This window comes from Trachemys scripta, chromosome 13 (genome assembly GCF_013100865.1).
Source record: "Trachemys scripta elegans isolate TJP31775 chromosome 13, CAS_Tse_1.0, whole genome shotgun sequence".
In the NCBI taxonomy this organism is placed as follows: domain Eukaryota; kingdom Metazoa; phylum Chordata; order Testudines; family Emydidae; genus Trachemys; species Trachemys scripta.
In genome coordinates this window covers 13,498,570-13,525,090 of record NC_048310.1, presented here as the reverse complement: position 1 = coordinate 13,525,090, position 26,521 = coordinate 13,498,570, and the positions used below count along the sequence as shown (strand labels likewise).

At 38.3% G+C, this 26,521-nt stretch overlaps 1 protein-coding gene across 1 annotated transcript in view; it reads left to right on the top strand.

Moving 5' to 3' along the window:
- Positions 1-23,856, top strand: part of WWOX (WW domain containing oxidoreductase) — a 666,447-nt gene extending 642,591 nt beyond the window's left edge. Inside the window, exon 9 of the mRNA XM_034788089.1 lies at positions 22,502-23,856. Within this exon, the coding sequence (XP_034643980.1) occupies positions 22,502-22,690 (189 nt within the window). The 3' untranslated portion in view covers positions 22,691-23,856. The remainder of the gene's footprint in view (positions 1-22,501) is intronic.
- Positions 23,857-26,521: the final 2,665 nt, after the last annotated feature.

Below are 26,521 nucleotides of genomic sequence, written 5' to 3'. Positions count from 1 at the left end.
ATGCATCTGATGTCATTCCCATCTTGTATTCAGAACTAACAATCGTTTTGTAGAACCTGAGAGTGTGAATGCTGGTTGGTGGAGACCAGATATGTGCAGTGCTAGTAGCCGTTGTACTTATGTTCGATATGGAGTCATTTGAAAAGAGGGTTGTACAAATGATTGTCAATGATATAACTAGAATAGGATTAAAAGATTCAGGGTTGGGCTGCTGCAAGTCACTGTGTGTCTAGAGAACAATTATGAATCCAATCATGCATCATTCAAGTCAATGGGAGTTTTGCCATTGTCTTCGATGGGATCAGGATAGCATTCTGTGTCCATAGCCAGCCTCCTGTTTTGCACTGTTTCATTGTAAAATAATAAAATTAGCTTATCCGAGACACATGTCTAAGCATTAATCAGGCAGTCCAAACCTTTCAGTACAACAATTACATCCCATCGTGTCCACACTGTGCACTGTAAGGAAAAGCTGCATTATTTATGCATTAATCATTTCTCCCTTTTCCTGTAATTTTTTTCTCTTCCCTCCTTCTGATTGGAAATTGTTGAAGATATCCATGTACAAATAGACTTTTTCCCTCATGTCCTTCCTACTTGTATGTTACAATGAAGCCTAAGTGACATACCAAATGGTTGCTGTAGAAGTTACTGTGATATAAATGGAAGATTCGGCCTTTGTTATCGGTTTCAGAGTAGCAGCATCGGCTGATGAAAGAGGAAATGGAGAGAGGGGAGGTTTTCAGATATGCTATTAACTTGCAGTTGGAAAGGATTCTAGTAGCAACAGCAGTGGAAAGGTATATGTTTACCTTTAAATGTCTTACTTAATTTTCAGAGGGATAGCCGTGTTAGTCTGAATCTGTAAAAAGCAACAGAGGGTCCTGTGGCACCTTTGAGACTAACAGAAGTATTGGGAGCATAAGCTTTCGTGGGTAAGAACCTCACTTCTTCAGATGCAAGTCATCTTTTTACTTAATTTTGTGCATTCATAGAAGTTCACTTTTATGGTCTGCAGTTCCTTTCAAAGATTTCCAGCATTCCCTCTTCAAAGGACTCTTGCCATGCCAACTTAGCAGAGAAAATTACAAATTACTAATTTAAGTGCTTCTTAGAATCATTTTCCTTTTGTTTTGTATAATTTCCACACTTATAAAATCAAACTTTCAGTTAAATGTTTATACAGTAATTCAGTCGGCTTAAGCCATCTGCTGGTATGGCATCTGCAGAGTTGTTTTGATGCATACTTAGTATTGTTTCCGTCGTGAGTCTTGTAGGCTTGTATTTTGGTTGCAAAAGGATCATTTTCTTCAGCACAAAAGACGTGCTGTTTATATCCAGGAATCTAATTGCCAGCTTTATTTCAAAACTCAACTTCAAAACAACTTCTTATGCCTCTAAAATCCTAATTCTGATTGACGTTTACTTTTCAAGATGTGTGTTCAATCTTATCTTACTCTTTTATTATACTTTCCTTTGTATCAGTATTGAAAAAACCTTTCATTTGAGAAGTGTATAGGTAGGTTTGAAGCATTAGTATTCAGACTTGCATGTTAACAACCGTTATAACACGTACCAGAGGGAAAATATTATTTCTCGTAAATGCTCAATAATTATAGTCTTTATTGCATCAAAACCTGTGTTTTGACAGATTGTGGAAAGCTTTCAAAGCTTGTGTGGGATGGATGACAGATAGCTGCAGGTGGAAAATATTTTTTTAGCTATTGGGTTTTCTATTACTGGTAATGTAAATATTCTTCCAAAATAACATTAACCTTCCAAACAGGTTTGGTAGTGTACAGTGATAACATCTGTATTAGAAAAATATACCAATGAAATATTTCTTAAAGATTACATCAAATTACTCTAAGGTTGAGGCAGTTATGTCTCTTTTCATTAAGTTGTGAAGTAGGAAAGACTGGAAAATTGCTGCTGCTGGATTTAGTGCTTTAGGTGTAATTTGAACAGGTGTACTAATTTCGTCGTAACTTGTGTTAATTCTTAGTCTAAGAAAAATTAAGAGGAAAGATGATGTGTTATTAGAGTTTACAAAAATTGAATATTTTAACCCATTCACACCATGTGCATACAGAAATAAATATATATGTTAATTTTGTAGCACATGACCTAATGGGTTATGTTCAGGGTGTGCAGTGTTTTTCCATTATAGTATATATTGACAGTTTTGAAAATAATGTCGTATGGGCCCAATTTTCAGAACGATGCCCTACTATTTGCAGGTGAAGTTTGCACCTGCAAAATTTTCATCTGCATCAAATAGTAGGTGCCAGTCACACCTCAGGTACAAATCAGGTGACTAGAGGTATAGATATATTGATTTGCGCTTGCAATTCTTTTTCTTTTTCGGGGGGTGGGTACAAAAATTTGGATAGACATTTTGCTTTTGCAGATTCTGTCTCTAAGCCATTTAGCCATTTTTTGTTTGCACTGATAGCCGTGCATATATTTTGAGAGTTGAACAAACATGTCAGCATTCCCTATCTGATTGTGGAAACATTCTGTTCTTCTGTTGAGATATCTGAGGATCTGTAATTTAAAGAGACTCTAGAGCAGGGGTCGGCAACGTTTGGCACGCGGCTCACCAGGGTAAGCACCTTAGCAGGCCGGGCCAGTTTATTTACCTGCTGACGCAGCAGGTTCGGCCGATCGCGGCCCCCACTCGCCGCGGTTCACCGTCCCGGGCCAATGGGGGTGGTGGGAAGTGGCGCGGGCGAGGGATGTGCTGGCCGCGGCTTTCCGCCGCCCCCATTGGCCCGGGACGGCGAACCGCGGCCAGTGGGGGCCGTGATCGGCCAAACCTGCCGTGTCAGCAGGTAAATAAACTGGCCCGGCCCGCTAGGGTGCTTACCCTGGCGAGCCGCATGCTAAATATTGCCGACCCCTGTTCTAGAGTATCAGGATACCTCTATAAACTTATATGGTTTTAGGGTTTTAATGGGTTTGAGCTATTCCAGTTTGAACACTATGGATGAAATGCAGGCCCTATCGATGTAAAACTTGCATTGACTTGAATAGGGCTTGGATTTCACATGTTGAGTGGAACGGGGAAGGAATATACCATTTCCTTTCCACCTCCCTCAACACTAATAAACATCCATTAATTTAGAAATCTGTACGAACTGAAATTGTATAAAATAGACATTTTGCCAGCGGTTTTACCTTGTTTAAAGGTAGTGCTTTTTAACACTTTTTTAGACCAGATAGTGAATTGGAGTTCAACTCACATTTTGCTCCATTCAGGTTAATTGCACAAGGCAGAGATGAACAATCTTACATCAAGTGTTACCACTTTTTATTACTCCTTTCCTCTGTGTGATAATCCGATGGTGTTAGCCATAGACAGTGGGTAAAAGTAAAAAAAATTCCCAGGTTCCAACAGCATTCCCAGTGCTTAAAATGATAACATCTCTGAAACCAGAATGAACTTCTTAAGTGTGCTCGCTATATGGGTTAAAATCTGAATATTGGGCGCTTTTTTGTATGCTCAGACCATGATCCAAGAAGGTGGAGCTTCATGGAATTTCAGATGCCCAATGATGGTTTGAAATGTAACTCCTTTTCCCTCCTTTGAAAAATTCTGAAGAGCTGCATTTCTTGGTTTTATTTTAAGCCTGGCTCCTTTTGGACATCTTTACATAGATGGGGGGGGCTCCTTCACAATGTCATTCCTTGTGAAGACAGCAGGGGTCACTTAAGTGCATTGTTCTGCAACAGTCTCTACAAATGTGTCAGAATTGATCTGTCTAAAAACCAACTACAGAAGCAAATGTTGGGGCTAAGTAGACTTTATTGTTGAGTGAACATGTTGTCTACAACCTCGCCATGCTGAAAAAAGTGATCCAAAGTTGGTGAGGAATCATTAGACAGTTAAGGATTAAAAAAAAACAACATTCTAACAGTAAATACATTTTACATATTGCCCCCTGAAAAACATTATGCCACTAAGAATGCATTTTACTTTAATACAAATGTATTGTCCAAAGAATATCCATTCATAGAAATGTAGGTATTTGTAGCAAAATGGAGGAGAGCTTCAAATGCAAAATGGAGGAGAACTACTGACCATCATGAAGCAAATGAAAGATTGAGATGCTAGAGTCAATTGGTTGGTACCTAGCCAAAAAAACCTTACATAAACTTCCCAGGAAGCTAGACTAGAAGCAACATTCCTTCCTTCTGGACGGAGAGTACCATATGTGTAGCCTGTTCACAAAATGTACGTTTCCACTTTGACCAGCAGTACAAACTACAGTCCTCCATCCTGTTAATTTAAGCTTTTAGAAAACAAACTTTCAGCCCTCCAAAAATGAAAGAATTCATTTGCCAAAAGGTGTTATGCCTCTAAGGCATACCTGAGTAGGGCATTTTTAAAGAACACAACAAACCCTTTTGTACTGGAACTGAAATTCTAAACAGCCAAGACTATTTTTCTAATGTTTGGTTTCAGAGTAGCAGCCGTGTTAGTCTGTATCCGCAAAAAGAACAGGAGTACTTGTGGCACCTTAGAGACTAACAAATTTATTTTTGTTATTATTTATTACTTCTTCGGATGTAGTAGTCCACGAAAGCGTATGCTCTAATAAATTTGTTAGTCTCTAAGGTGCCACAAGTACTCCTGTTCTTTCTAATGTTTGTACTTTTGGTATAGTATCAGCCAGTTCAATTCAATATACTGCCAGTACATTCTTCTCCTTCCCATAGTCATTTCTTATTCCATTCTTGTCGAACCCAGACTCTTTATAATAGCAACAGGATTAGGAGATGGCATGGAAAATAGAATCCAGTGGCTTTGTGTTAGGGAATGACACTAATTTCCTTGTAAGGAGAAAACTATAGTGGTGGGGAAAATGTGAGCACCCAAAAGTTGGAGACATAAGGGATCATGAAATGGACTTCCTATATTCAATGGCATGTGTAGGCTTTGAAAGGACGTTCTTTAAAGATCAGCTGATGTCAGCTATGAGGAATTGCTTTTGCTTTATAAATATAATATTATAGATAGCACATAGAATTGCATCTATTTGACTTTCTACCTGCATAATCTCCAGAAAAACTCTGCACTTGTCTTTTTTGTACACAGAACCAGGGCTGCCCAGAGGGGGGGCAAGTGGGGCAATTTGCCCCAGGCCCTGGGCCCCACAGGGGCCCCCATGAGACTATAGTATTCTATAGTATTGCAACTTTATTTTATGGAAGGGGCCCCTGAAATTGCTTTGCCCCAGGCCCCCTGAATCCTCTGGGCGGCCCTGCGCAGAACAGTTGTCGTGTTTGTATCATTTCCCCCCCTGTCTGTCTATGTTGATCATGACACACTATCTTCTTGTGTTGAACTTGAATTCTATCTGCAGTTCAAGTACATGCTTTTAAATAAGTCTCAGAGTACTGAGTTAAGCAGTAGGATCTTCTGGTAACGTCTTTCCTATTCTCACACTTTTCTCCCATTGCATTAGACTTCTGTGGCCAGATTAGAATGTGGATTTCAAGAAAAGGAGACTAATGGTTATCACAGATTAGACTGTCTTTTGGCAAGACATTTTAAGAGGCGCATGGCTTAGTGTAATACCCTTGGCATTGTCAGGTTCTTTGGCTAGCATTCCGTATTGCGGTGCTATCAGAGGCAAAAAAGAGGTGTTACAGGCAAACACAGAAGGCAGAATGAGCCCAAAATCCTTTCAGAAAGAAAGGTTTCAGAGTAGCAGCCGTGTTAGTCTGTATCCGCAAAAAGAACAGGAGTACTTGTGGCACCTTAGAGACTAACAAATTTATTAGAGCATAAGCTTTCGTGGACTACAGCCCACTTCTTCGGATGCAAGAATTGGGCTGTAGTCCACGAAAGCTTATGCTCTAATAAATTTGTTAGTCTCTAAGGTGCCACAAGTACTCCTGTTCTTTTTTCAGAAAGAAAGTAGTTAGTGCTTGGCACGTAGCTAAGCAGGGACATATTAATGACCATTGTAACAGGGTTAGGTGAGAACACTGGAAGGAGGAGGAGGTAGTTTTAGTTGAAACTAAGTCTGATCAGATTTGTGCACATGTATCCATTTGATGAAAAGTGGATGAGGATCCAAAGGCACAAGTTATCCCGTATGACTTTACTCTTCTCTCATTGAATTTGTTGGGAGTTTTTACCCTTGACATCAATGAGGGAGCAGAGGTAGGCCAACAATGAGCACTTATGAACATCCCACCAGGAGCCCTTAGGTTTGAATGTGCCAGTGTGAGGTTTAGGGAGAGAAGCAGCTGCATGGCTGACTTTCCTTTTCTCCCTTCTGCCATTGCTTGACGTAGGAAGGGATAATGTCCTTTTTACACCTATGTGTGTGTGTGTGTGTGTGGTACTAAGTTTAGAAGTGTAAGGAAAAATTGAAGGAGTCAGTGCAGACTGAGCAAATGCTGAATTGAAAGGGTCAAAAATGAGGTTTTGGACCTAGGTGGTAGTGTTATTAGCTCAATGCACAATAACACTGTTATTTATCATTTGCATATGTGGTTTTTAGCAATCCACATTATGAAAGAGTTGAGTCTCAGGATTTAGGGTAAAGAATGGGGCTGTTTGTTTTAGAATTCAGACACATACCATGTTTCTCTTTAGTTAACGTTACAATAATTTAGTAAATAATAACTTTTCCATCAGCTTCATGGTTTGGTAACAGTATAAGAAAGATTATAAGTTGCCATTGTACTGCTATCAACTACAACATCATGCAGGTGTATGGTGTATAGGACAGGTACTAGTTCATACAATAATATTCAAAAAAGTAATTACATCTGTATTTAGCGAGCTGGATTTAAAATACAAATCAGCAAAATACTCCATGCAAACGTATATTCTCAGGCTGTGTTTGTAGGACGTTATATCCAGAAGAGGAAACAAATAGTTTTAAGCTAGATAGAGATCCCTGAGAGGCTTGTCTCCTATTTCACTGAACACATGCGCCAGAGCTGATCTGCCTTTTAATGGTTTCTATAAAGAGATCAAAAAATGTCAAGTGCACTTTTAAAAGTGCTGTTGGTGGTTTTGTAAAACCCCACAAAGTCATATCTAAAGTTGTTAGTCCTTTGGCTCTGATGTGGCCATTGCACCAAATATGAGGCATTTAAGCTTCTGCGTTACTGCTTTCCATTGATGAAGTGGTGAACCGATTAACAAATCTGCACTGCCCATCTTGAGCAATGCAAGACGGTATATTCCTGAGGTACAGTGCAGGGAGCTGCGGGGATTTGGCTCTGGTGCCTTTCTCTGTGTGATTCATGAGTGGCTCTTTGAGCATTCTTGCAATCTAGCTGGGTGTGGGGCTCCAGATGCTGTTGTGCTGAGTGATCACAGCACCTGGAGGGACTTGCTGCTGGTCACTCTTGCTGCTGGTCACTAGCAAGGCATTGTGAGACACAGCCCAGGCTGGAGAGAGTTAAGGGAACACAGCAGTCCCACAGTCCAAGGCTGCATCCCGGGGAGGGGCGGATCCCGTCACCATGTCTACACTGGAATAAAAGACCTGCAGCAGGGCTGCAGTTGGCCCTGGTCAGCTGACTTGTGTTCATGGGGCTCAGGCAGCAGGGCTTAAAATTGCTGTGTAGACCCACTTAGCAGGGTCCCAGAGCTTGGGCTCCAGCCCCAGCCCAAATGTTTACACTGCAATTTTACAGCCCCATTGCCCGAGCCAGTGGACCCAAGCCTAGGGTGACCAGATGTCCTGGTTTTATAGGGACAGTCCCGATATTTGGGGCTTTGTCTTACAAAGACACCTCTTACCCCCCACTCCCATTCCGATTTTTCACATTTGCTGTCTGGTCACCCTACCCAAGCCAGCGGCAGGTGTTTAATTGCAGTGTAGATGTACCAGTTATATAGAAGTTCAGACTAGATGATCTTATGGTCCTGTCTGGCCTTAAACTGTATGAAATTGTGATAACACATAATGTAGACAGATATGATACTCTGGATGACTGGCCAAATACAAGAAATCATAGAGGCATGATTGATGAAGATATTGGCCTCCAAAAGCTTGGAAAATAAAATTGTCTTCATGGTAGCCAGGGTGTACCAAGCATAGGGGGACAGCATGAAAAATGCATGAATCAGAGTGTGGAAGCAGGAAGAAAGCGAGGTGAAAGTAAGCAAGAATGTAGGAAGTGAGAGACTATGTAGGAAAGAAGAGAAAGAGCAAGGAAAGCATGGTGGAGTGGTGGTGGGAGGAGATAGAGGACCAGGAAGAGGAAGGAGCTTGAATTAACACAGGGGAGGGGAAACAAGAGAAAGGGTTCAAGTTTTGTAACAAAGTCCATTTCTATATGTTTTCCTCTTTCAGGACTCAAATGGATACTCTGCGTAGTTAATGCTTTAATTTCCTCTGAGAAAGTGGTGAATAATAAGTACCCTCAAATAGGACTCTGATCCCCCCAACATCAGTCATCCGTTTGTAGCCTTACACTCTTGCAGTGCTTTGGCTGAGCAAATTAGCCTGAAGTGTTGTGCCCTTGGCTGGCAAATCCTTTCAATCCAGTTGAATGGACAAAATGAATACCCAGATTGTTCCGATGTCTGTTATTCTCTTGTGTTTATCTGGTTGAGCTGTCAGTCAGGCCATTATAACTGTGGTGCACACTCAAATGCCTTGTCCACTCACAAAAGCCGAGTCTGTTGAGGATAAGCTAAACAAAACTGGAGAAAGACTGTTGACAGAGTTATGGGATCTGGAAAATGGCTCAGGTAAAAGCAGAAATAGGTTTCTGAGTGCTACAGATGTTTCTAATAATGTGTATAGTTTAAATGTATGATGCACTGTTATTGTATTTCTCTAGACAGTAAATAAGTGTTTGTAGAAAATTAGATTTGCATAGATATTCAAACATTCAGATACAGAAGGATTTTGTAACTTAAATGTAAGTGTTCAGAGCATTTACCAGAGGGAAAATTGTTTCGTGTAATTATCAGGAAAAAACACACCGTTTACCAACTTAGTTTTACCATGGTACATTGCTACAATGGTCTGTCACGTATGGTAATCCTGCCTGCAGCCGTGACCTATGCCAAGTCTTTCAGAAGGATAGTGGAGTGTGTGGGGGGGACCCATAATCCATCTGGCCAATTGTGCAATGCTATTCATGGGCAAGGGAAAATTACTTCCTTTCCCCCAGGTTGAAGAGTTGATTTCCTGAAACATGACATTTAATTACCACCACTTTATCATATGAAGCTATAAATGTTGGACCTACTTACGATCACTTCTTTCAAGCCAATGAGTCTACCTACATAAGTAAGGTGATCACATCTTGGCAGTTGATATTAGTCATAAACCAGTTGTAAGTCCAGCTACTGTATTTGGCCCTGTGAGCACTTGGAGTGGTGAATTCCCCACACTGACTACATGTTAGATGAAGATGTATTTCTTAGAAATGTAATTTTTTCTCCGGTACACTGAATTAGCAGTGTGACTCTTTGCAGTTTTTTAAACTAATTTGATGGAGAGGCATTGAAACCTGTCATCTGGATATGAAATATAACTTAAGTCCTTTTCATTCTTTAGCCTCGTCCTTGTATTCATAATTAACAAATTTACCAGGGATTCAGTTTACAGATCTCAGTCCTGCCAGGCACAAAGATGTACCACTTGTCTGAGCAATGAGGAACAACATAGCAGTATGTCCTCCCTTCCCAAAGAAAACCATTCAATACTTGTCTGTTCAAGAGTTTTCTCTACATACACACAATCTTAGTTTCTGCAACAGGGAAGGAAAAGTGGGTTTCAGGACTGAGATAGCTGCAATGAGACGGCTATAGCTGCAGCTCCTCGTCAGTCTAACCAAGATGCAGAAGGAAGTTTAAATAATAAATTGTAAAGTTTCATGTCTAGTTGAGGATTTATGAAGGATACACAATCTGTGCAGAAGTTGCTGAGAAAACATACCATAATGCAGCAACATCTCTCTTGTCAAAGCATCTGTGTCTTCAAAATCCAAAACCCAGTCGCCTTGTTGGCTGTGATGATAGCTGTAATGGACGTTACAGCTATTTTTCATCAAATGCTAATTTATAAGACCCCTAATATACCAATGCATTCATCTGGCAGGGATTTCAGCAAACTAGACTTGCAGAGGAGTACTCATTGAAAGTCATGGTAACTTGCAGGTTGCTGATTTCTCATCAGCACTCAGAAAATAATTTGCAAATGTGCCATTTATCATTATGTACTTTGTAGAAGCAGTTCCCCTGAATTGGACAAATTGATAAGAGTCTAATAAAGAAAGTTTTCCCCCAAATCCATAATTCTGGGTGTCTGTGAGCGTGTGTTCGTGTGTATGTACAAACACACACATATACATCAGGGCTATCAAGAGATTAAAAAAATTAATCGCGATTAATCGCGTGATTAAAACTGTTAATTGCGATTAATCTTGTGATTAATTGCACTGTTAAACAATAAGAGAATACCATTTATTTAAATATTTTTGGGTGTTTTCTACATTTTCAAATATATTTGAAATGCAGGTTTTTTTGTAAATAATTCTACATTTGTAAATTCAACTTCCATGATAAAGAGATTGCATTACAGTGTTTGTATGAGATGAATTGAAAAATACTATTTCTATTGTTTTTTACAGCAAAAATATTTGTAATAAATATAAATTGAGCACTGTAATCTTTGTATTCTGTGTTGTAATTTAATCAATATATTTGAAAATGTAGAAAAACATCAAAAAATGTTTAATAAATTTCAGTTGATATTCTATTGGTTAACAGTGTGATTAAAACTGTGATTAATCGCTATTACTTTTTTTTATCGCGATTAATTTTTTGAGTTAATCACGTGAATTAACTGTGATTAATTGACAGCCCTAATCTAGAGATAGGAAGTAGAAAGTTTCCAGGGCTGCTGTTAAGATCATTGATTTCTGTGTCAAGGGACAGTAGGTTGAGATTGTCTGTCAGAAGATATGAAGATGTGTATTTTGAACAAATCAAAGTAGAAGGTACTACACATGTGTGACAGCATATGCCACCAGGGAAAGGGACCAGTCGGCTGGCTCTTCCCTCCTGTCTTCTGGAAACATTAAGATTTCTGGGAAGCCAGGAAAGCCACCTAAAGTCATTTCCCTGGAGATGATATAATTTGACTTGGCGGTACGTTCGCATCTCTCAGACCACAAGACTGTGAAGGGTCTTTGGCAGAATTTTCCCAGACGAGGAAACCCGAGACAGCAGGATCCCTTGATCTTATGATTCCTCCTAACATGCGTTGCTGTCGTCTACTGAATTTGACTATCCTTTTTTGTATTTATAACTGAATTTTACTGGCAATAATCTTAAAGTAACAGTACAAATGAGATCAGCCTGAAACCTTAGTTTCTTTTTTCTCTTCCAACATTCAGTGTGTAAGGTCCTTGAGACTTCTTTTGCAGATTTTATTTGTTATTTAAATAAAAGCTGTAAGGAGTCCATTTGTCAAATCACCATATGTATCTAGCATTGCTGTGAGCATAACAAAGGCTGTGTTGTACCGTTGCCCAGCAGAGCCAAGAAACCATGCAAAGTTATTGATAATTGATTCAATTTTATATAGGTTAAAAACTAGCTTTTCCCTCCTAGTGTGAAGGTAATGGGTTTTGTCTGTAGAAAGATAATAATCCTATGAACCACTTCTACGCTCTCTATTAGAGAATAGTACAGCTTGCACTTGAACATAATGCCCATGTCAACTCAGCTTTTTAAACACTCATCTTAAAAAAAGTCTTCAAGGACTAGGAAGGTTTTCCTGAGACTTCAAGTTAAGTTGGAGGAAATGAAAAAGTCACGAAGATACTGTCAATTAAAGTGTTTATCCTGATATACCTACCCTGGAAAAAGCATCTTCAAACATGAAAGCTGTTTTCTTGCCATTAAAAAGTTTTCATTGCATTTGGTTTCCATAGAGACTAACATAGCAGGGTTTTTTCCCCACCGCATTAAGGAATGAACATTTGGCGTGCTTTATTTCCCAACAATGTTCTTCAAAAGACTCTTCATTTATTAAAAAGAATTAAAAAAAAGAGAACTAAATTGAAACCTTGCAACAATATCTGTATGCGGGAGACGACTTGATTTACAAGCTTAGGTAATTTCATTTTTGTTCACACTCCTCCAATTGAAAGGCTTCCCCAAACAGTATTACAGCAATGAAGGAAAGAGATGGGGAATTTATCAAGCCATTTATCAAATTATTTTCACAGTCTATCAAATTTACAAACACTAAAGAGGAAACACAAAGGGTATGTTCAAACAGGAAAGTGTAGCAGAGTGAGCAGCAAGTGTGCAGGGTACCGTCCTACCGCAACCACAGAGCAATGAGACTGCCAAGGCTGCAGGCTCTTAAGCAAACCCATTTCACCAGTTTGAATGGGCTGATGTAACGACTATCTATAAACTAAATCCTGAGCACTGTAGACATTGGATAATTACTTGATGAAGCAGGTATTTGAGAAAATGAAATATAAAAACCAATTAAGCAAAAGATAGATCAGAGCAAGGAGGGTGAAATTCACCTCTCTACAGAAGGCCTGGGTAATGTCTATAAGTCTCACTTAAACCCTGGAAACAGGGCTTGAGTAGCACTTAAGCGGTGCAGGTCCTCTGCACAGGGGTGAATTGCATTCAGGGAGCGAAAGAAGGGAGGGTGAGAGAGAAGGGCAATGCACATGCTTCAAAGAAAACAGCTCTAAACTAAGCATCCTCAACAGCAGGTCTCAATAGATGATGATGTTGACAAAGAAGGAAAAAGGAAAACAAAAAACAACTGAGATTGAAGGAACCAGTCTAGTAAGAAATCTTTAATTTCTAGTCAGCTTTAAAGGATTTGAGAAGGTTGATTTTCTTTTTAACAAACCAGTTCAAGTACATGCCTTCAGATTATAAAAGTACCTGAAATTGCCTAGAATATCAGCATGCATAGCTTGTTAGTATTTACATATATTTACACAGGAAAACAAGAGAAAGATCTACAGTTATTTACAGTCTACACAGGATAAGAGAAAGGCAGCATAATTGTATTTCCTAAAATACAGTAGTAGAATAGTCAGCACATGCATATTAAGATATATTTGCATGATAGAACGCAAATGTTTTAAGACATACCTTTTAAACTCTCTATGCTAAGGTATAGCATAATAAAGGTAATTTTTTGTTTTGTTTTGTTTCTATTCTATTTGCATCAAGTGCTTTAAAATGTTCACTAACACAGCGGCAGCATTATTTACCCTGGCAATTAAAGCGACAGTACACACAATAATTTCCTACTAACTAGCAACAAGCTGCTGGTGAATGAAATATCTATTGTTTCTCATTATCCATTGACCAACATACAGGGATCTCTCCTTGTAAAGGCAGTGCCTAAGCTATCACCGTTAATTATAGAAGTAATATAAATAAGACTCTACAGTATGTACTAAATGAAATATTAACAAGGCCAGTGTCTTTGAGCCTGAAAGATGCACTAACAGGGCTCACTTTACAGCAGGCTATCTATGAAAATCACATGTACATAATACAGGAGTGCTTGGCATATAGCGCTAAGCCTAGACAGTAGAGGCCTGTTTACTAGATCTGTATTATTGCAAAATACATTCCCTTAATTAGTTTCTGGAAGACAGTTAGTAGTTAATTTCTAATCATGATATGTCCCCATCATAACACCCTGTGGTTTTTCTTAATGCATTTTAGTGCCAAGCTGTATATATGTATATCAACAGACAAAAATCAGTCCTTGTCGTTAAAACCTAAACAAACAGCTTTTTACATACTTATCCTGAAAGGTCACTTGCTCAAAAAGCATATTGCTGTTTGTTTTTTTCTCTCTCACAGCTGAAATCATATTCAGGCTAAAATGATTCTGTACAAAATAAGAGAGGAAGCCAATTGTTGGTTTCTTCTGTACGTCGATGACATTCTTTGCAATACTGTGCATGAAAAAGGTCTTAATTCTCACTAGTAATAGTATTAAAAGGCTATATAAATATATACAGCATATACAGGATTGTATGTATACGTACATTTATATAAAGTGTATATATATATATAATTAATGTTAGGTACAGCAAAAACTTAAAACAGTTCAAGTCAACATAAAGTATTAATTGAAACCACGTGTCAACAAATTCTTCTTCATTTCCAATTAGCTTTGAGCAGTCACATATATCTGAGCATCAATGGACCCTATTCTGAATGTTTTAGTTACAGCAGTGTATCTGATTTTTCTTTGTGGTAAGTTACATGTGTTACTGACAAGAACTATGACCTGTGTGTCAAATACATGTTTGCCCATTAATATCTGGCTGTATATTTCAGTGTGATTTCCAATATGTTCTTGGATTCCATTTTTGACCAATTGAATCTTTTGTGCGATGTACTCCTTACATGGGGAGATGGTACAAATTCCAAAAGCTCAGAAAACAGGGGAAGGGAGTTTTACCAACACAATCTACTCCTGATATTGCTGCCTTTGATGTCCAAGAGTGACAGCTCTTTGGCACTTTGCCCTGAGTGCCAATGGACACTTTTGGGAAATGGAACAAGGAGTAAACTTTTTGGATATGAATGTACCAAGGTCAACCTAAGCTTGTCCCTGCCCCAAAATGGAATGAAACAAACAATGCTAGTTCTCCGACAGTAACTCTCAATTCCCAATAATAGGGAACAATATGAAGTAGTACACTGCTGCTAAGAGCTATGATACAGCAATAAGAGACAGGGAGGAACAATCATCATGTCCATAGTCATCAGTGGGGTAGAATAATAATTTACAAAAAATCAAGTGAAAACAGTGCCTAGTATTTTGGAGACAAAAATTAAGCAGGCTTGATCACTGTGAAAGGCTGAGCCCTGTTAAAATGCCAAATCAGCAAGCCCTAAAGTACTGCTGCTGTTTAAATGCTGGTTGTACAATCTCACATTGTCTCCCTTCAAAAAGTAGTTAAAGGTCAAGGAAATGGTTTTCAGAAACAGATCACCCACTTTAGTAAGATATTTAGAAAGAGGAAGAGATACATTTTGGGAAATAGGTAACTTGCTATAAGTATCCCCTGTGCAATTTGGCCCCTTGTAATATATGCAAAGGTGATGGAACAGTGAACCCATCGAACATCCTCCTTTGTGCTGTTTCCTTTTCTGTCATCTACTTTTGGGATGCTCACTTGTACTTCATCTGACAAGTTTCTCAGGAGACACACAAATTTGTATGAGGGAGAGCATTGCTAAGCTCCCTTTTCCATTTGAGTTGGGCAAAAGACCCTTCCGGTGTGAGTGAGATCAGAATAGGGCCCAATGTTGCAAAGGATTTAGGATTTCATACTGCGGAACGGTGGGGTTTCTACAATAAAGAAAAATGTGTATGTTAAACATGTCTTTTATCAGATATTTTGCCAACCTGGTTCTACATCTTCTAAGCACTTTAATAATAGTTTATAATATAATACTTTACACTTAGTGCTTTTCATCCAAAGATTTCAAAGCACTTTACAGACACGAATTAGTCCTCACAACAGCCCTGTGAGGTGGGTAAGTAATATTACTCCCCCCATTTTACAGCTGGGGAAACTGAAGTGCACGCAGATTACGTGACTTGCCCAAGTTCACACAATGAGTTAGTGTCAAGGTCAGGAATACAGCCTGGGTTTCCTGACTTTCAGTCCAGTGCTGTATTTTGCTATGGAATAAGGGTAGGCAATCTTTGTTTGACCCAGGATGTTGGAAGTATGTAGTTTTTAAAAACAATTCATTGATATTATTAATATCATATTAACTTGCATAACACAAACACCAAAGTGCCATTATCAAAATACATTTATTGCAATGGAAACATTTTCTTTTGCAAAGTTAAAACCTAGAGTGTAGTTTAAATATAACTGTATATACTGAATACTATTGAAATAATCACTCGGCCTTAATACCTCAGCAGTAGAAAACAAATCCTCTTTTGTGAACTGCTGCAGTTTTCCTACTCAGGGAATATAAAGTATTTATCTGCTATAATATATGTAAAGTGTGCAGAGGTCTTAGCGACTGTGTGTAAAGTTACTACTTGAAACCAACTAGGAAATATTTTGCAAGTACAGAAGCCTTTCTATTTTGAGTCTTTGTTGTAAAATATTTTGGAGAATTAATTGAAAAGGAATGGATCAGAATAAATAAGCAAATCTTATAGATTTTAGTTTAAGTATTGTATTGTCTTTTAAGAGACTACACTGTTTGATACAGAAGTTTTCTGAGGAAAAAGAGATTGCAGCAATTTCTCTGGTTTTGATGTGGTTCAATAAAACCTTTGAAAAGGTTGTAATTTCAGAGCCAGTTCAAGTCAGGTTTTCTTGCTGTCTGTTGGGTATAGGTAGCACCTTGAGTGAAGTGATTCTTATTTGTCATTCAATCAGACCTGGCAGTTCAGAAGTGGCATTTTTTGATTACAGATATGGTTTCAATTTACCATATTCACCCAAATCTCTACTGCACATTTCTCTATTGAAGAAACAACCCGGGAGTCCTATTTTCCTATTTTACATTAATACATATATTCTCAGGCCAACAGTGTCATTTGGGGAGTGCTATGGGTTAGAGTACTGTAGACAGAGGTAAGCAGTTCTGATATAATGCCATGTATGAGATTAAAAACTGTACACTGCATTGTACAAGAGAAAACCATCTGAACACCATACCCACTACCCTTTGGCAGCAACAACATGCATTTGAAAGAGAAATGTATTACTTGTAATAGTATTCTTAAAAGTTTATTTTGATTGGTTTTGATTTTTACCCCAGGAGGCTAATTAATCTTGTCATCTAATAAGGAGGCCTTAGCAAATAAGGTCCTAGGCTAAGTTCCCTCATTTCCCACTGGCTCCCACAGCAGCTGATGCCACTCAGAAACTCTCAAGATTGGCCTTTAAAGGTGCTTCAGGACATTGGGAAATCCTGTAGGCCGAATGAATTGCTGATGAGGAGTAATGATTTATAATTGCTAATGTTTATAGAGACGTCTGTTGCTGTGTCCATTGGTTGTTTTAGGCTATGCCCACGTGGACTTGTGAATCATACAAAATGAATACCAATTCATACTTACTATTTTGAACATTTTTAATGTGGTAACTAGAGAAGGGAATAGGTGTATATTGAGAGGAACGTGAGCTAAAATCCAAGTTCTGGACATCCTTCACTTTGGGGTTACTAGAAATTCAAACCTAGATTCAAATTTTGTGACTTGAGCCACAAAGCCTCTTCTTTGAAGTTGCAATTGCAAACATTACATTCCCAACCATCTGCAGCATGCTTTTGTGCAGGTAGGCAGTCTGCGTTGGCATGTATGTTTCCAGGAATACGTCATGTAGTTGGACCTAGTTTGCATGTGCAGAACCAGGGTTGTAAAGAAATGATTGGCCACATTCTCAGCTACTGGTTTACCTGAGCTGAAGAGATGGCTATATGTGTATAAAATTGTAACAGCAGTTTTAGAGCCCGCTTTAGAAAATGTGAAATTGATCATTCGGGAGGTGATCTCCCTACACGTTGTTTTTCAACTAGGACTTATACAATAGACCTTTCCTATGGAATCAGTAATTACCCAGTGCAGAGATACCAACAGATAAACTACAAAACATGTTTCCACCATCTACCAGAGTGACTTTAAGCTCCATTGTAAGTGTATTATTCAGAGGCATGGAGAGGGCATGAAAAGTACCATTTATTCCATGATGTGGAATATGTGCTTATTACTTCATCTCTCCACTGCTGTATAATAAATTATTCCAGTCTAGGTGGCATGTTCACAATGCAGCTGTATTAATCTGCTGTTTTTTGCATCTCGAAAGTGTTTGCTTTGCCTAATAGACCTGAGATGAATAACAAGGAAAGCTTGAACAGTTTTAAGGAAGCACTTGCCTTTTCATTTTACCAGAGCTGCTTGCTTTGAATTTGGATCTTGTCACAAGTATTTGCCTCTCTTATAATTTTGAATTCACATGTTTCCAGTGACCACCTTTCAATGTCACACTTGCCCTTAGGATATTTGCATACAAACCCTTACTCTTAATTGTTCATTACAAAAAAAAATCAAATATTTTTCAAATAAGTTGATTCCATCTCCCTTGCTTTGCAATGTTCAGTGCTATTGGTATGCCATTAATACTGTTTAGAATGGTGCCTATTCATTTGTGGTTGATGAATATATGGGTACGTTATGACTTTTGTTTCTTTTATTTATATGCTTCATTTTTAAACCTGCTTCAGAACAGGACTCTAATTTTAGGAAATAAACATGAAAATAGACAAATCTGAAAACTAAACATTAACTGTATACTATGTTTTTTTACCAGGAACATAAATAGTAAGTTAGAATACTAATGGGTGCATTACATATATTAATGAGTTTTTTAACCATATTCTGTCTATGAAGAACTCCTTTTATTTTACCATTAAGATACTCTATTTGCATTTGTATTCAGTGCCATCAGCTACAAATTGATAGCTAGCAGTTAGCAAATAAATGCCTACAAACTCGTAGCTACTTAACATTTTTATCCCAACAAAGGATTTTGGAAGGATGGATAATTTAGATCTTTGAGGCTCAAGTATAAATAAACAGAAACTGCTTTATAAATCCCACCCTGCTGTAGTTTAAGATTGTACTGCAAATCTGACAAATGATTTGTGAAAGAGAATGATGAACCCTTATTACCAAGACACTCTTTAACTTAAGCCAAAACAAGATTCCTGGGTAATTTTATATACACTATAAAGATTGATGGCATGGGACTAGCCTGGCAGCTTTCAAATGTTTGACTGGATCGGAAATGGCATTCAGGCATGATTAAAGATTCAACTGGGCTTCTCAGAAATTCTTTCTCCTGTGTATTCATCATTCTAACTCACTGCCTTTGTTACAGGTTAAAGATGGTTGACCCCCCAGCTTTGGTGATTAGCACCACATACAACTGACAGTCTTCTGATTAAAAAAAAAAAAGTGTTTAGGTTGCCCAGACCTTCTATCATTGTTTATAAGTTTTCTTTTTAAATCACAATAGATCATGGACGTTTGTGACAATTGACAAGCTCATTGTTTAAGACTTTTTTAATGGAGTTGTTAACATTAATTCTTTTATATGGTACTTTAATCTGTTTCAAATTATGTACTGACATGGCACAAACCGCTTTGGCATTGAAAGTCATTCAACGGTGATTAAAGTGCTCTTTTTAGCAGTTTAAGAATGTTTCATCTTGTATCAGCAGTATGGAATTGTTTTCTAATTAGATTCCCTGACATCCTGTTTTGTCTTATGCTGATGATATGTGAACCGGAAAGCTGATGAGCAAAAAATTAAAACTTGTTATTAAACTGTCATATAATGGCTTACCATATAAAGGTGTCACTCAAATGACTGTGTTGATGAAGGATAAACAATGTTTGCTGAGGAAAAAGTGTCCTCTCAATCCGTTTAAATATGTGTGGCTGTGTTGGCATTTTGAGGGCTCTGCTTTATAAACCCTTCCTAAAGCACTTTGGGTTCCCGTTGGATTTAAAGGGATACTTTGTCCCCTCAAGGCCTTCTCACTCAGTAGGGCAGCATGGTCTAGTGGCCTGAGCACAAGACAAAGAGCCAGGAACTCATTAGTTCAAATCACTTTTTTGACACTGGCTCCGTCTGTAGCTTTGGGCTAGGCCTCTGTGCGTATGTCCACACTGCAATTAAACACCCATGTCATCTGACTCGGGCTATGGGGCTGTTTAATTGCGGTATAGATGTTTGGGCCCCCGCCTCCCCATGGATCCCAGAGCCCAGGCTCCAGCCCAAGCCCGAACATCTACACCACAATTGAACAGCCCCATAGCCCAAGCCAGCTGACATGAGCCAGCCATAGGTGTTTAATTGCAATGTGGATCTGGAGCGTGTCTCTGTTTCCCCACCTGTTGAAATGTGGACAGTAATACTGGGGTGCCTGTAGGGACGTTCTGAGCTTTAATTACTTAGTGTTAGTGCGTTGCTCTGAAGATGTCAATGCTAAATATTATTAGTTTCACCCACCACGTTGTTTGCTTCTGTGGGATAAATATAATTTAACTTCCCTTCTTAAGGACAAAAAAAAAGTATTGTTCTCTGGACGATAAAGCTGCTGTGCTCATTTCTCCAGAACAGCCCACATAATGAGCACAACATTTAGAAGTTGGTGAAGTAGCACTTGACCCAAAAGCAAATGGCACATTGTTCATAGTAGGAAACAATGGAAGCTTGAAATGGTAAAATATTGGAGTCTTCCAGCTGCTTTATCTTCACTTTAAATAAAGATGCCCGTGCACCAGCACTCATGTTGTGTTCACTTGGAGCTTAGCTTGTGTCAGGTTTACAGGATCAGACCCTGAATTGGTATCTACCAGTTACATTATGGGATATTTGGCCCCTATTAACTACTGAAGATTTTGTTAAAAAGTGAGTTAAAAAACCATAAACTATAGTAAACTTCCAGTTTATGAATGAGCTCATTTCTGACTGAATCTAGCCTGAGCTAGCTAGAAAGCAGCTTTTCAGCCACAGTATAGTGATTAGTCTTTGGCATTGAGCACATAAGTTTTATTTGACTCTTATGAAAAAATCCTATGGGATTGAATACAAAAACGATCACTTTCTATGGGTTTTTGAACCACTCTATGCAATTGGATAGAATGATCATACCTAGGCTGTGCAACTCTACAGAGAGCCTATAATTATCTATAAATTATATTACTTTTATTGTAATTGCTGTAAAACCATATTACATTGTGGTAGGTATTTTTGCTACTGGAGTCTACCAAACACATTTAGAAAGGCATTGTTTCCTCAAATAAATGATTTGGTTTAATAAAACCATTTTAATATTTAGCAATTTAACCTGAAAAGGTTTTTTTGGTCCAGAAATAACCATCTTATTTTTCCTCATCGTACCAGTCAATATTGGTGTTTTCCAACAGACCCTTTCTAAGTCCTCATTCTCAGCTTATTTCCATTTTGAGTGAAGAATATGGACCCTAAAAACAATTTAATATGCCTTTCTTTGCCATGCTACATAATTTGAGAACAAAGGAGAAACCCAACTTGAGGAGAATTCAAGCCTTTTAGACTCAAAGCTGCCATTGAAAGATGAGAACATTAAATATGTGGTTTGGTTGCCACTCCACCACTGGCTGATTTGTTAGTAGCATTGTGAGATGCCACAGTTATAACCATTGGAACCGAGAGAAGAAAATAATTGGGAGGAAAAGAGAGGGAAGCCCATTCTTGTCCCCTATCAAATCTCATTTCAGTAACATCTATTTTCTCTTTAGTTACCTTTTCTATCATACTCAATAGCCTCTGTATTCTGATTCTTAATTAGTTGCCACATGAAGGACTATGATGTACATAAATAATCACAAGATGCTGGACAAACTGTATTGTTTTTAAATTAGAGCTGCGCACATGGTGTTTCGCGATGAGCTCCATCCTATTATTTCTAATTATAGCTGGCAAAGCAAAGTGGTTTCTTGCCCTCTTTACAGCTTTTCTGACAGAGCTTTGCCAATCCTGATGATGCAATATCCCACCACATGCACATACACACTCACTAAAAAGTTATGGCCTCAACTGTTAATCCCTCAGCTTTCCATCAGAAAAATTCAAAGCGATCAATTTTCCTCATTGGAGCTTAGATTTTTGAATAATAAAAAAAAGCTGCCTCCACAGCTCTAATCTATTTGTTATATTTCTTAGTGATTTATAAGATGCTAGAAGTAGGTCTTAGAAGGATGGCAAAACCACTGGAAAGCACTGAATCTCTGCAAATTAAGAACTACACTCTCTGTGCGCAGTAGATAAACATTCTCACACAGCAGTGGTGACAGCTGCCACAGTAAAATTGTTGACCAAAGATATATGGACAGTTTGGGCACAGATCCCATTAGCACTTTACATGATAGGCCTTAATTGGAATGTCCGGGTTAATATTGTACAAGAGATTTTAAAGATATAAAATACGTCAGTCTGCATTGCTTATCAAAACTAGGAAGTGGGGGGTATTAAGTAGTTTGGTAAATTGTTTTTTTTTTTTTATTCTAAAGGAAAATCAGGAGGTTTTACATGACGTGTGTTTTGCTTTTAAATCTTTGTGATTGTTTCACATAATCCCAGCTGGCCAGATCCTGAAGTTCTTACTCAGGCAAGATTCTCACTGAAGTTGCAGAAAGTTTTGTCTGAGTAAAGATGGAATAGACCTTGTATTTTGAGTTTGCTTTAAGAGGTGTAAAAAAAAAGAAACAAGGTCACCAAAGTGTATTCAAATTGGGTTCCAGATAGTAATGTAGTGTCTTTAACACTTCCATCCAATACCCTTAACACTGTCATGCTGTGAGTTACCTGTGAGTTGCAATGCTTTTTATTGGTATTTTAATAAGACACATGACTTCATAGGACCACAGTCTAAATTAGAACTATAATATGTATTTTTTTTTAATTCTAGCAACAAGGAGCTGCCACAACTGTCTACTGTGCCACCGCTCCAGAGCTGGAGGGCCTGGGAGGAATGTACTTCAACAACTGCTGTCGCTGTTTGCCATCACAAGAGGCCCAGAATGAAGTGACGGCTGCAGCCTTGTGGGAGCTAAGCGAGAGACTGATCCAAGAACGAATTGGCAGGCAGTCCAAATAACAGGGAGCTTTTGTAAGGATCAAAACACACAGAGTATGTGCACGCTAGAAAACTGCCAGCTCTGGAGCCTTTCCAATCTTATCATCTCGAGGGTTTCCATATACCTCCGATACAGATTAGCTAGTGTTAAATGAAATAATATCAGTCACAACATAGTGAAAAATGCTAAGTACTAATGGGAAGTTGGGAATACTGTGGGTTAAAGGGACAATATCGCTTTCTGGGGTTTAGTTAGTCTTGGTTCTCTTTCTTTTGGTTATAGCCCGTTCAAAGTGTAATTCAAGGAGGCATCTTTTGAGTTATTTTAGAAGAGCAATGCAAAGTATATTTTTTGATGCTTTGATTAATGGCTACATGGATAGCCCAAAAATAACATGGGATTTCCTCTATATTGTGGTAATTATTTGCTGTTAGGTCAGGAGATGATAGCGCTGTTTATTCTTTTCCCTACTAAGTTTTTATTGGGTGTGGCAAATAAAAAACAAAATGAATAGTAATAAAGAAAGCAAGCTTCCCTGCCTTTGGCCGCTGGCTGCAAATATAACTGTGCTGTCTAGAAAAGGAAGGTGCAAGAAGACATTTGAACAGAAATGGTAAAGTCAGATTTACTCCACTGCTAATTATTAAATATGCAGGTTTTCCTTAAAAGATTATGATAAAAGGTACGTTCCAAACCATTCCCTAAATATTGTTGCTTTAGGAAAAGATGATGTTGTCTCCTTCAGAACACACAGGGTGTAATCAGGGGTTTAAAAGTTGTTCCTTCCATTTCTTGGTTCACAGTTTTAAAGAGTTTGTTTTGTTGTCTTTGAAGGTTCACAGTTCTCCAAATACTGCATCCTGTTCAAAATTTCTTTTTTTCTTTCAATTTAAATTTAGTAAAAGAACATGCTTGAATATTGTCACCTGAAGAGAAAGTTTGTCTTGTTTCTGCAAATGTTTTAGTTCCATTTTTTTTTAGAAAAGAAAACTTGAGGAAAAATAAAGAGCTTCTTGTCGATGCCATGAAAACGCTGTTTTTTTTTTCTTGTTTCTTTCTGAGTTCATATTTTGTTTTTTTGTGCTTTGTAGCTGTCTTCATGCCAAAAAGTTGTCTTAAGCCATCAGCATTCCAGCATCATTTTTCTATAAACAAAACAGAAATAAAGATTGTAAACAGAACCTTAGTTCACTCTATTATTATTCATGTTATTGATAATTGTTCTGTCTTCTATGAGTTTCCTCCTCTATATTCATGAAGTGCTTAGGTTTGATTAGCTGGTGGATGTGTGTTAAAACCTAACAGCACACTGGTCAGAAATGAATAGCCTAGTATCCTCCCATCATAATAAATGCCCATTTTAATAATAATAATAATAATAATAATAATAATAATAATAATAATAATATACTTTGTTTTGAGTGCTTTTATTTTCAGCTTGTGTTATCCAGTCCAGGATATAGAAGACTAAAACATTGCAGCACTGCACAAGGGCTAGAGAGGGCATTAGAGGTGCCCCCCACTTTTGTGCCCACATACAGGCGCTGATTACATTCCCTGAGAACAAGCCTAGCACCAGCTGTAGACATGGGGAGCTGAAAATGGGGGTATTGCCCGCCTTCTACACCAACCAGCAGAGCTGGCCCTATATGGGGAAGCAGATGGCACACCTTTTCAAAGGGTGTGGCAGCAACCATACTCTCCCAGTGGTATTTGGCCAGCTCAGCTTCATCCCCAGACCAGTTCTCCAGCCCCCATATCATTGCCTTCCTTCATTTCCCAGACTGGTCCCAGAAGAACTGATGGTACTTGACTGTTTCTCTACCTATGTCATGACCATCTCAAAGGGGCCATGCAGAGTATAGGAACTCCATATTGAGGTCATGCAGTATTTATAAACCCTGCATAATCCACAAAATACATGGAAATGGCTTTCAGTAAATAAATACTTCTACCCCTTCCCCACCAACTATTTGAAGGCATCAATCCCACCATAAGTTGGGTGTTTCTAGGGCAAGTCATTTTGGAGTTATGTGAGCCAGAACAAACATGAGGAACATACTCTAAACGTGTGATCACCTCCTGTTTTTAATGCTTCATATTTCCCAAATGCCTTGTCCAGTTTGCATCAAATTTTTCACATAAATTAAACCCTAGCATTAAATCATGCCTGAAAATTTTCAGGGAGATGGGTTTAGTTTTGGAAAAATTGAGTTCGGGAGAGGGTCAAAACCATTATTAAAATGGACGGCTACTTATCAGGGGAATAGAAACTATGTAGCTTCCGTCATATACTATCCTAACAATTGCATTGGCTTTCTAGTTCCTGGCAAAAAGGAGCAATCCAATAGAATACTAACAGAACTAAGACAACAGAGAAACACTGTGTCATAGGATGACATTTCTGGGTAAGTTATGAGGTGTAATTAAACATTACTGAGTGCACTGATATTCTTCCTAAGGCCTTGGGCCTTACACTCCCACTTAGGCAGACATTAATAACTAATAATGCACACCCTGTCGTTCTTCACTGCTGAAATATTGTATGCTTTTATGAGAATTTGGTACTCAGAAAGATTGCCTTCCTTCAAAGGATATCTGTTTTACCTCTATGTAGTGGTCCACATTGGAGAGAAAAGCCTGTTTTAATCTCACAGACAGCTATATCTGTCATCAGTATGAAGGCACTGCCATGCATTTACTCTGCTGAACAAGTTCATCTGACTCCTATGCCTATGGTTAACAAATGCTTAGTGACACTAATATGTTACTGTGTCCAGAATTTGGATGGCAACGTTTTTTCCTCTCTGTTTTCTGAGCAAAGCAAGCCCATGTAAAAATAAACTTCCTTTTTGTTTTTCCTCAAGCAAAGGGCATTCTGTTGGCCCCCAGTGGCAGAACATCAGTGCAGGGCACTGGACTTGATGACCTCTCAAGGTCCCTTCCAACCCTACACACACGCACACTTATAAACAGGCTGGCTAGCAGCACATAAAGAAGATGCAAGGGAGATGCAAAAGGAGCAAAAAACATGATCTCCAGGTTGATGAATGATTCATGGCATAGATAATTCTAAGCCATTGGCTTTGAAAATTGTACTGTACGCTGGTATAAATTTTGGTGCAGTTGCATTCAGCTTTATTTATTGACCAGGTTATATTTTTTTCCAGATGATTTACTGAAATTGATGTATACTTAACTAATTGTAATGAACACTGGAATCAATCTGTTAGGGAGTAATATTTGCAGACAAGTGCTCTTAGGTCGAATACAAAAGCAAACTCTATAGACCTTAACTCGTATTATGCCAGCAAAACAAAAAAAGGATTGAATAAAGAAAAATAGATGGTGTTACTTATATTTTTGGAAACCAGCCAGCATGCTTTTTGCAAACACCTGGTAGTGTTAATAGGCACTTTCCATTTACCTCCATAAAAACACATATAAAAGGGGATAAAGAATGTTTTTGAGATGTATTGATACATATGTACCAATTTATTTGCTATGATTTTCTGATGGAGGGGCAACCAAGAGACTATAAACCGGAACACTTTCTACTGCCATAGTGAAGAACTGTTCACATGTGGTTCTATCTTTTTCCTATTCTTTCATTCTGAGGTCAACATGTCCCTTTTCAATCACATGATATGTTGGGAACGAATTAATAAAGGGAAATCAGGCCTCACCACTCTATTAAGAGTTCAACAAGTATGTGGACAAGGGTGATCCAGTAAATATAATGTGCTTGGACATTCAGAAAGCCTTTGCCAAGGTGCCATATCAAAGGCTCTTTAAGCAGTTCTGGGATAAGAGGGAAGGTCTTCTCATGGCTGATTAGGAAACAAAGGGTA